The 10,429-nt window shown below is 47.2% G+C and overlaps 3 protein-coding genes across 3 annotated transcripts; 2 read left to right on the forward strand and 1 right to left on the reverse strand.

The window, feature by feature from the left end:
• The first annotated feature begins 51 nt into the window (after nt 1-51).
• Nucleotides 52-1,123, forward strand: BO87DRAFT_377123 (uncharacterized protein). The gene is made up of 4 exons (XM_025623471.1): nt 52-192; nt 272-329; nt 406-498; nt 616-1,123. The coding sequence occupies exons 1-4, from the start codon at nt 155-157 to the stop codon at nt 691-693; spliced, it is 267 nt and encodes an 88-aa protein (XP_025479352.1). The 5' UTR covers nt 52-154; the 3' UTR covers nt 694-1,123.
• A 41-nt stretch (nt 1,124-1,164) lies between these two features.
• BO87DRAFT_360183 (Elongator subunit ELP3) lies at nt 1,165-3,788 on the reverse strand. The gene is made up of 2 exons (XM_025621545.1): nt 3,012-3,788; nt 1,165-2,957 (listed from the first exon to the last, which is right to left on the reverse strand). Exons 1-2 carry the CDS (start codon nt 3,310-3,312, stop codon nt 1,531-1,533), a joined length of 1,728 nt encoding a protein of 575 aa, XP_025479353.1. The 5' UTR covers nt 3,313-3,788; the 3' UTR covers nt 1,165-1,530.
• BO87DRAFT_377125 (succinate--CoA ligase (GDP-forming) subunit alpha) lies at nt 3,600-5,503 on the forward strand. Its single transcript, XM_025623472.1, has 7 exons — nt 3,600-3,929; nt 4,013-4,041; nt 4,120-4,246; nt 4,306-4,368; nt 4,428-4,453; nt 4,528-4,610; nt 4,691-5,503. The coding sequence occupies exons 1-7, from the start codon at nt 3,760-3,762 to the stop codon at nt 5,189-5,191; spliced, it is 999 nt and encodes a 332-aa protein (XP_025479354.1). The 5' UTR covers nt 3,600-3,759; the 3' UTR covers nt 5,192-5,503.
• Nucleotides 5,504-10,429: the final 4,926 nt, after the last annotated feature.

Raw genomic sequence — 10,429 nt, forward strand, 5'->3', positions numbered from 1 at the left:
CCCATCGCTAGTCCGCAAATCTCATCGCATCTCATCGGATAGCGGGTATCACCATCAACCACCCGAGCCGCGCCAGCCAGCCAGCCACTCCCGACTCTCCCTCCCTCCTCCTCTCAACCCCCAAAGGTGCCCCAATCATACCAGATCATACAAGATGAAGCCCGTCGTCTCCGCCCTTAACGCATGGTCCTGGTACGTCCACAATACACCCACACAGCGCGCCTCCATAACCAGACCCGCTAGCTAATACAAGGGACATTGAATGAAATAGCGTGGTCATCTCCGTCTTCGCCATCATTATCCTCTCCGTTTTGGGTTCGCTATACAAGGTGCGTTTTATACCACAGCAATAATCTATTATCGTCCAAAAGAAAGGAGTATTCTGACAAAAGAGTCATGGAATAGAGCGAACACCCCGGTTTCACTGGCTCCGAAGGCGAACCTGAAGATGGCGCCGCGGTCGCAGCTTCGATTTTCACCGCCGTGTTGGTTTATATTGTACGTGTTTATCCCTGGGTTTTCATGTATATGGATTGGAGTTGTGGAGATGAAAGGGAAAAAAGACAGCGGGAGAAAGAGAATGGATATGCTAACCCATTGATGACTGGTATATAGGCTTTCTTCGTGTTCTGCGCTTTCCAGGCTTACTTGCACATGAGGGCCCGGAGGGGCGGGGCTATATCGTTGAGTTAAAGGGCATTCTACATTGCTTTGCGATTTTGAGGTGGATTGCTGGCTTTATCTTGCTGGAGAAGCAGAGAGGAATATCGATGCAGATGCGGATGGATCATCGAGAGATGTACCATATATTCTATCCCAGGAGAGGGCATACTTTCCCTGGATGTAAGAGAAAGAGAAAGGAAAGGAAAGGAATGACGATATTGTCTGCGTGTGCTGTGCTACGTATGACAATCTGATCGTGGGAGGCTCACTCCATCCTCGCTTGCTTATCGTAAAGCCGGAGTGGTATTGGATTGATTATTGATAACTTCTTCAGTTGCGATGTGATGTGATGGATGTTTGGATTGATTAACCTTTTCTCTGCGCGGTTTTTTTTTCTGGTGTATTTTGCGGGTTGTATATGTATATAGTCTTTGTTCGAATAGAACTTGTGTGTCCGCAGTTATGTTCAATCCATTATCGTCATCCATCATGGTAGTATCTCACTGTTCAGGTTATTGGTAAAGCAAGTAGTACAGCCTGGAAGAAGAAAGGCTCACGTAACTACCAATACACATGTGACATGTATCATTCATCCTCATAACTTAGATAGTAGTAGTAGTGGTAGGCAAGCAAATCGGCTCAAGCGCCATATGTACAATGCAAGTTTCTCTAATCCCGCCCATTTTTGGTATATACCGATTTCGCTACTGCTCCCCTGGATAACAGAAAAATGGAGAACCAACCCCGTGCAACGCCGCATGCAGATAACCTAAGAAGGACTTTTGTGTTTCGAGTATCGTTTGTTGGTGTTGTTGCAATACCGTACATCATTCATATTCATAAACGGTTTTGTTTCTCTGATAGTGCTTAAAACTCCTCGTCTTCAATCGGGTCCAGCATCTTGGACATGTACGGTCCATCGAGAGTGTATCCCAGACGAGCGTAGTAGCTGCGCACACCGACACCAGAGATAACACTGATCTTCGTGCTGCCGTGCTCTTCGCGAGCGATGCGCTCTGCTTCTTCCATGAGCAGGGTTCCGAAACCGCGGTGCTGGAACTTGCGCGGGTCACGTCCGTGGAGAGGGACGGCGGATCCGTACACGTGCAGCTCACGCACGATACTGGTCTGCTGACCGGTGAACTCGGGCCGGAAGGTGTGGGTTGGGCTGCACTTGCGCAGGCGCAACAGACCGATCAGGATATCCTGCTTGGGGTCCTCGTAGGCGAGGAATGTCTCCCAGCCTCCGTTGGCCGTGTAATCACGGCGGATCAGCTCGACTTGGGATGGGCGGATCTTGTTCTTGACTTCGTTGATGCCGACTTCACGGGTACGTACGTCGCGGCAGGTAGTGCCGAAGTCCTTCATGCGTGCCAAGGCCAGTTCGCGCAAGTTGCCGTTCTCGACTCCCGAGGTCACCAGGGGCATGGGGATATCACGCTGGACTCGGTAAATACGTGTCCACGGGGGCACCAGAGCGAGGATGCGGGCAACCAGGTCGATAAGGGCGTTTGGTGTGTAGTTCTTGTAACGACCAGTTCTCCAGAGCTCATAGAGACCAGTTCCACGAATGACCAGCGTGGGGTAGATCTTCAAACCATCCGTTCGGAAAGCCGGGTTCTCAAAGTACTCCTGGAACTGGAACAGGTCACGCTCCATGCCCACGTTGGGCAGATCCGGCATCATATGACTGACGACCTTGAAGCCGGCATCCTTGGCAAGCTTGAATGTTTCTGCGACGGCCGCAACAGTGTGACCTCTGTTTGTGTCTCTGGCGACATCCTCATACAGACTCTGGACACCAATTTCCAATCTGGTACATCCGTAGCGGAGCATACTGCTCAAATGTTGGTCGAGACAGTAGTCCGGTCTTGTTTCGATTGTGATACCCACGCACTTCACGTTACTCATCTCACCAGCCTGTACTGCTTCGTCGACATTATCCGTCTGGTATCCACTGAGCGCGTTGTGCAGCTGAGCCACGAACGACTCACGGTAGTCCTCCGGCAGAGACATGAATGTTCCACCCATGATGATGTACTCCACCTTGTCCACACTGTGACCCAGAGACTTGATCTGGTCCACACGTCCTCGGGCCTGCTCAAATGGATCGTAACGGGCGCGGATCGCACGCATCGACGTCGGCTCATATCCGGTATATGACTGTGTAGAGTACTCAAAGTCGGAATCAGGGCCACCAGGGCAGTAGACGCAGATGTTTCCGGTGTAGGCGATATGGGGACAACGATGGGGTTTGCTCATGACCGCGACGACCGCGATACCGGACGAGGTTCCTAGCAGGGGCTGTTAGAATTGCTAAGCGCAGGGGAGACAAGGCGCAGACATACTGATGGGCTTCGCAATCAACTTGGGAAGGATGTATTTCTTGTAGTGCTCAGGGACAGCCGCGATAATGGCCGTCAATGGGGGTTGTGTAGCCAGGGCATGCTTTTTGGCGACTTGACCCCGCAGTTTGTTGAGGTTGATATCTCTCTTGGGTTTCTTGGGATCGCGTTGCGCTTCATATTCTTGGATGAGGGCATTCGCAATATCGGAGCAAGCTCTCATAAAACGTTCATTCTCCGGGGGAATTTTGGCATTTTTCTTAGACTTGGGAAGTGGCGGCATAGTCATTGTAGCGGTCGCCATCTTGAATGAAGTGAAATGCACACCACGCGAACTGCGCGACGGGGCGAAAAAAAAGAAAGACAAGTAGGAAAATCAATCAACCGGCCAAATCAGTACAGATACACAATCTAGATCTAGATCTTGAATAGCCACTACCGAAAAAAGAAGGGTAGAGCTAAGATAATGTGGGGGAGATGATGCGGCGGAACAGCACAACGGCAACAGGAAAAAAAGAGCAGCGAGGCCGAGGGAGGCAACCGACCGCCCGTGACAACTCGGATCCGCTTAAAGCTTTGTCCCGAAATTCCCCAAAGCGAATCTGTCCGGCGCGTTTGAAACGGCTACTCTTTCCTCTCTTCTCTATCTCAACCACAAACTCTCTCTTGCACCTTCGTAGTGCTTCAACTTTCACACCTCTCCCCTCTTTCCGATCTCCCCTTACCGGGTTTCTTCCCCTCCCCATCAACCATGCAGGCCGTCCGCCGTAACACCGTCGCTGCCCTTCGCAATGCTGCTGCCACGCAGCGCCGGGCATACTCTGCCTCGGCCAGCCCGGCTTATGCTGAGACTGTGAACAACCTTCGCATTAACGGAGAGACCAAGGTCATCTTCCAGGGTTTCACTGGAAAGCAGGGAACGTACGTCTTTTTTGCCCGATCCGCTGGGAACGCTGTTTATCATGCATGAGATGCTGACGTTGCTATTTTTCGTCTTTCCGCAGTTTCCACGCTGAGCAAGCTATCGCCTATGGTATTATCTCCTCCTACGTCTGCACCAATTAGATAGATGTCTCCGGCGGTTTCACATGGGAAACTCACAACTTGCTAGGCACCAAGGTCGTTGGTGGAACCAACCCGAAGAAGGCCGGCTCGATGCACCTTGACCGTCCCGTCTTCGCCAACGTGAGCGAGGCCGTCAAGGAGACTGGAGCTACCGCTACTGCGCTCTTCGTCCCGTATGCTTCCGGCGTCCTAATCGAGAATAGAAGGAACATTTGCTAATGATTGAGTCTAGCCCCCCCTTGGCCGCTAAGGGTATTGAGGAGGCCATCGAGGCCGAAATTCCTCTGGCTGTCTGGTAGGCAAACTCTCTCGATGACGATAGAAGAGCCTAGCATGTGCTAACAACCGGGATAGTATCACCGAGGGTATCCCTCAGCACGGTATGTTTATTAGCCATGGCGTAGCGCCGACGATCTCTGCATGTTGTGTGTAGGACTGACCACCAATCAACCAGACATGGTTCGTATCACCGATATCCTGAAGACGCAGAACAAGACCCGTCTGGTGGGTCCTAACTGCCCTGGTATCATCGCTCCTGTAAGTTGCACCTAAAAACCACTAGGCGATCCTTCTGGACAGGGGTCAAGATGCTAATGATGAAATTTTCGGATGTGTAGGGCCAGTGCAAGATTGGTATCATGCCTGGATTCATTCACAAGCGTGGCCGTGTCGGTATCGTCTCCCGGTCCGGTACCCTGACCTACGAGGCCGTCAACCAGACCACCCAGGCTGGTCTTGGTCAGTCCCTGGTCGTCGGTATCGGTGGTGACCCCTTCTCCGGCACCAACTTCATCGACTGCCTGAAGATCTTCCTCGAGGACCCGGAGACCGACGGTATCATCATGATTGGTGAGATCGGTGGTAGTGCCGAGGAGGATGCCGCCGAGTTCCTCAAGGCCAACAACAAGTACAACAAGCCCGCCGTTGGATTCATCGCCGGCATTAGCGCTCCCCCGGGCCGTCGTATGGGTCACGCCGGAGCCATCGTCAGCGGCGGCAAGGGTGGCGCTGACTCTAAGATCTCCGCTCTTGAGGCGGCTGGTGTTGTTGTCGAGCGCAGCCCCGCTTCCCTGGGCAAGGCGCTGCTGAACGAATTCGTCAAGAGGGACCTGGTCTAGACGAATTGATAGCAGTCTGCACGCAGGCGGAGACATTCCCTTGAACCCTGCCGGTTCCTGGGCGAAACTCACCACTCTTATTCGCCCAGTATGGGCGGGGGTTTCTGACTTCTTCCCCTCCCCTCCATCTCTCTATCATTAGACGACTCCCTTTCGATGTCCGAGCCATGGCGGCCACACTGTACTTTTTGTCTCTTATATCTGGTCTCATTTTCTCTTTTTTCTCGTCGATATATCTCCTATGTTTAGAGATGCAAGGAAGTAATTAGGTTCACTTGTAAATTTGGTCTAAATTTCTTTCTTGCTTTGAAACTGATGTTGTAGTCGGAGTCATGATCTACATACACCGTAGTTATTGCAACCCACGGACTCCGTGTAGCAGAATCCTACAAAGTAGATTAATCTAGATGGAGTCTGGTACTACCCAGCACGGCAGGGTCCAAACTCAATAAAATGGAGTGAGTGCCAACGTGCAGGCCCGCTTAGAAGCCTAGTTAGTAGCTGAAGGATGGTTGCCTGAAGACTGACCAGACTGAACTAAACTAAACTAAACTAAACTAGCCTAGATGAGATGACTGAGGACACCCGGGAAACCTTCTCAATTCTCACCAAGCACATACTTACAAGTTGCAACAAAACTAAACCGAATGGAATCGGCATATCGGACATACCCGGAATCCTCCCAGCCAGTATGGCCGAGCAAAAGGATAGTAGTCCATGTTTCGGGAAGGTTGGGGCTTGGCACCGGGCCGGGAACGAAAGATCAACTTAACTTGATGAATATCCGATAGGATCAGATCATTTGCCGCTTCAAGCAGCCGTGACAGACAATCACTTCCATCATCATCATTATGAATCATTATTTGGCTACCACAATAATAAAATAATAATAATATACTTTGGCTAGAAAGCAAGCAAGCAAGTAAGTAGGCTGTGTACATCACCTACTCTGTTTGGCTTTGTGAGTGAAATCTAGTGTCTGACCCTGTAAGGCCAATCAATCACATTTCTTCGTTGTTATCGTTCAAAGTTATTGGGATTGGGATTATGCAATCGTGCATGGCTGTCTGTATTTAGTCCTGGTCTAGACTATTACTACTTACTACGTTGCTACTACTGTGTACATACGTACTTTGGTTAGCTAGTTAGTTAGTTAGCTAGTTAGCCGCGACTTAGGGTCATTCATATCCCGGTATACTATACCATCCTATACTATAATATACTTTGTCACTCAACTAATTAATATCCGTAGTCTTAGCTACCATATTAGTTGCTTTAGTTTTTCGGCCCAATCCAACGATGTGTGTGTGGCTTAGAAAGCTGAAACATCCCGTGTGTGTCCTAACTGCTCTGTCTGCATGCCGGTCTGTCCGTCGGCTTCCCGATGTTGCATTTTATTCTGGTGATGGCTTTCGGGTTGTGGGGGTAACCCTGGTTTCTAGGAATCGAGGTGGCTGAATTCATTTTACTTGGTGGTATCTAGTGGTAGTGATGTCTAGTGGTGAGTACTATGAAGAGGGGGGTGTGCTTAACTTTCGATGATATACTTATACTAGTTAATGTTGAAGAAGAAATATCTCCATCCTATTGAAGGTTAATAACACAGGAGTGATATAGATTGATAAGTTTGATGATATGGTATAAATAGATAATAGTACTTTTTGTGTAACGCTCCTCCCTCCGTCCCTTCCACATTCAGTTCTATAGTTGAAAAGAAAATAAAATAAAATAGAAAGAAAGCAGGTTTACCTCCCCCCCCCCCAAAAAAAAAAAAAAAAAAAAAAAAAAAAAAAAAAAAAAAACCCCCCCCTTCCTCCTCATCCCGACGAGGAGCCACCATACCGAGCAACCAAATCCTTCTGGTCGGCACCGGCAAGACAGGGATTCTACTCCCGTGCAGTGTATTGCGTACTTCGAAAGCGAAGCGAACAGAAGAAAAGCGAAGAGGGGGGAAAGAGGCAAACGGGACACCTTAGCAGAAGGTTGGTGAATAAATTAATTGGCCCTCCTTTCGGGCTGCAGCCAAGACTTATAGGTGCAGGATTAGTGAAGAGTCATTAGGTAGTTTACCTTCTACTGTGTGCTTCGCTTACTGTGTAACAGGGGTCTTTATCTATCTATCTATCTCTTTTCTATTTATTCAGTTATCTGTGTTTGGTTTTAATCCTGTGAGTGGTTACAAACGGGCATATGGAATTTTGGAAGGATGATGGATGGAGGGAGGGAGGGGATGTCTCAGATATCGGCACGTCAAGGTACTTTTCAATGAGAATGATAGGCAGAGAAAGTGTGAGAGGAGAAGATGTGTCTGCCAGGTCCCATGTGAAGAATACATTTACGCTATACCGAGTATGTTAATTGATCTGATCTGCTGCTGCTGCTCGAGCCCTGAAGATAATAATGACGATGACAGAAGTGTTGTACGTGCGCAAACCTGGCGGGTACTACTACTACTACTACTACTACTACTACTACTACTAGTAGTATTAAAAATAGATGAAGTGCATATGTATGTGTATATTACTATTGTGTTGTTGTTGGAATAAATTAATTGTATTTGTAGTAGTGGTAGTGCTAGTTTAGGCCTGTCAAGCTGCTACTGTAGACGTATACTAGTTATCTACAGTCAGTAGATAGCTAACTAACTAGCTAGTATAGTTGTGATAAATTAGCGTTTAGTGATATTGATGTGACGACATCCTACTGTGTACTAACTAGCCAAATGCACAGGTATGTCATGAATGACTGATAATCACCGATTTCAGCCTAACCAACAATCGATACCTCCTGCAGTATGGCAGACAGACAGACAGACAGACAAACAGATAGATAGATGGACAGGTCGAGAACAACCGACACTGCAAGATTTCTTCTCATTCTCTCGTGTTGTCTTGGCTTGCATACCCGAGCCTTGGAAGACAATCCCAACCAATTCCCGAATTTAGATAGTTGTTTCTTCTTTCTTGGGCTTTTCCGAATTCCTGGTCTTTTTTGGTCTTGGCCTCAGGCCAAGATACTTGGTCGTGTCGGAAGATAGTAGCACACTAAACCGAGAGAGTACAGTAATACAACAGATCATTCGGTATCTATCTACTAAATGTGTGGCAGAACCGGTTGTGTAAGCATGCAGCGAGGTATGCATGCATACATACATACATACTTCGCTCGGGCTGTGCAATATGACTGGTTCTCGGGTTTGGCCACAAACGGAGAGAGGGAGGGGAGCGGGATAATTACAGTAAGTCAATTAATTAAACCTCGCTAAAGGAGAGAGAGAGAGTATGTGTGAGTTGACAAGGGGCATAATAAAAAAAGCTTTAATATATATCTTTTTGCTTCTTCTTTTCTACTTCATTTCTTTATTCTGTTATCTGCAGGTCCTGACAGGTACTAAATATGTAAGTGCATAATGACGGAATACCTACCTATCTACCAGTATAAGTAGTACTAGATGTAGAGTTTCTAGGCAAAGAAAGAAAGTGAAACGGAAGATACCGGATCGAATTGAGTTGGTTTGAACAAGGGCCGCGCCGTGATAACAATAACCTAGTTAGTTCTAGTCTCTCCCATTTTGATTTATTCATTCTATTTTTTAATTCTCTTTTTTATTTATTTAATTATACTTTTCGATTCTTTATTTTTATTATTTTCTTCAGTCGTCGGCTCACATCCTGTCTAGATCCCGATCTGGTCCAGAAGGTGCTTACTTACTTATTTCCACAGTAGTGGTAGTGGTACGTAGTGGTGGCATTGAATACGAAGAGGCAGTCAATAAACTAAAATACTCACCCACTGCATGAATCATAAATTCTACGAACTGATGGGATGGATGGATGGAATATATCTTCACCGTCTCAACACAACAACACATAATCCAACACAACACACAGTACCTCAAACATCAGCCATCCGAGAACCACCTCTGCCAAGAAAAGAAACAAGAAGACAGGACCGGACCAGCCCCAAACACAAAAACTAAACAGTTTCTACTCCCGTACGCCTCCCGATTGACCGCCCGTCTCAAGTGGCGGCCGCCGGCGTAGATCATCGCCTCCACTTTGCAGGGAACTTTAACCAGTCGGAATTGGTGTTTCGGGTAGAGAGGGACTCAAGAGAGGGGGGAGGTCTGAGTCTGAGCCTGAAGTAAATAGTAGATAAATAAATAATAACTTTCGTGAAGTTACTTACTACTGTTACTACTAGTTGGAGAAATTTCTCTGCTGAGCCACCCACTAGTCTATATTTCATCGTAGTTAGTTTGTAGTATAGATACTCCGTAGATATTTAATCCTTTTCTTGTCATGTCTTCAAGTTGATTTAGTTATATAGTAGTGATGCCCAAATAAATAATCGTAGAAAAATAGTGAAGATAAGAATATTTCAGTTTAATTATGATATCCGCACACTACTGCCGGATCACTTGGTATACGATGATCATCGAAAAAGAAATGAGAAAAGAGAAAAGAGAAGGGCCGAAAAAGAAGAGGAAAAAGGGACGTTATGGTGTGCTTGGGACCCCTGATTTGCTTGTTTAGTTCGCGGTTCCGGCGCTAGTGCAGGACGACGCAGCGAGGATGGATTTGAAGGAATGGGTTATGGGTAGTAGTTTTAGTGCTGATTTAGTAGTAGCGTTTTAACCTTCTTATCAAGGAAGAATTAGGGTGTGCTCTTGGCACAAGTTCCTTTTTTTGTTGTTGTGAGCCTTGGCATGAGTAGTAGTTGTTGTTGTTGTTGTTGTTGTCGCCGCTTAGAAGGAAAATAGGGAGAGGAGAATATTCGGTGAAATATGTAGTCGTTGTTCGGTTACATAGTAAGCATGACTGATGGCAGAGCAAATTGTTCCGTTGTCGTTGTTATCTATCGAATTTGATTTTCGGGGGGGTTAATTAACTGCTACTATTGAGGTTAGCTCTTCAGCACAGTTGCTGTCGAACAGTTAGTAGTGCTGTTAGTAGTAGATAGTAGTAGTAGAACGGAGTCCCACGGAGGAAGAAGGAGAAAAATTGGTGGAGATCCAGTTCAAGGTCTCATCTTGCTCCATCCGCGATCTACGTCGTCAACCACACTATTGCGATCAATCAGTCTCAGACCCTCTTGCTCTGCGTGTTCCGACACTCCATACACCTCCCTAGAGTCCCTACACTATCCGTTTTCGTGATTTACATGCATTGGTGCCTCATATCCTCACGGCATCTTCGTCATCACTTTCTATTATTATGCATCTCACCCTGTTGATTT

This window comes from Aspergillus neoniger (assembly GCF_003184625.1).
Source record: "Aspergillus neoniger CBS 115656 unplaced genomic scaffold BO87scaffold_18, whole genome shotgun sequence".
Lineage (NCBI taxonomy): Eukaryota > Fungi > Ascomycota > Eurotiomycetes > Eurotiales > Aspergillaceae > Aspergillus > Aspergillus neoniger.

Bases quoted from the DNA above. Each gene is read 5' to 3' on its own strand.
- BO87DRAFT_377123 (XM_025623471.1), top strand. From the start codon at position 155: ATGAAGCCCGTCGTCTCCGCCCTTAACGCATGGTCCTG. The intron at 330-405 runs GTGCGTTTTATA...GTCATGGAATAG, and splicing joins TTTTGGGTTCGCTATACAAG to AGCGAACACCCCGGTTTCAC. The intron at 499-615 runs GTACGTGTTTAT...ACTGGTATATAG, and splicing joins CCGCCGTGTTGGTTTATATT to GCTTTCTTCGTGTTCTGCGC.
- BO87DRAFT_360183 (XM_025621545.1), bottom strand. From the start codon at position 3,312: ATGGCGACCGCTACAATGACTATGCCGCCACTTCCCAAGTCTAAGAAA. The intron at 2,958-3,011 runs GTATGTCTGCGC...AGCCCCTGCTAG, and splicing joins GTTGATTGCGAAGCCCATCA to GAACCTCGTCCGGTATCGCG.
- BO87DRAFT_377125 (XM_025623472.1), top strand. From the start codon at position 3,760: ATGCAGGCCGTCCGCCGTAACACCGTCGCTGCCCTTCGCAATGCTGCT. The intron at 4,042-4,119 runs GTATTATCTCCT...ACAACTTGCTAG, and splicing joins TGAGCAAGCTATCGCCTATG to GCACCAAGGTCGTTGGTGGA. The intron at 4,247-4,305 runs GTATGCTTCCGG...GATTGAGTCTAG, and splicing joins GCTACTGCGCTCTTCGTCCC to CCCCCCCTTGGCCGCTAAGG.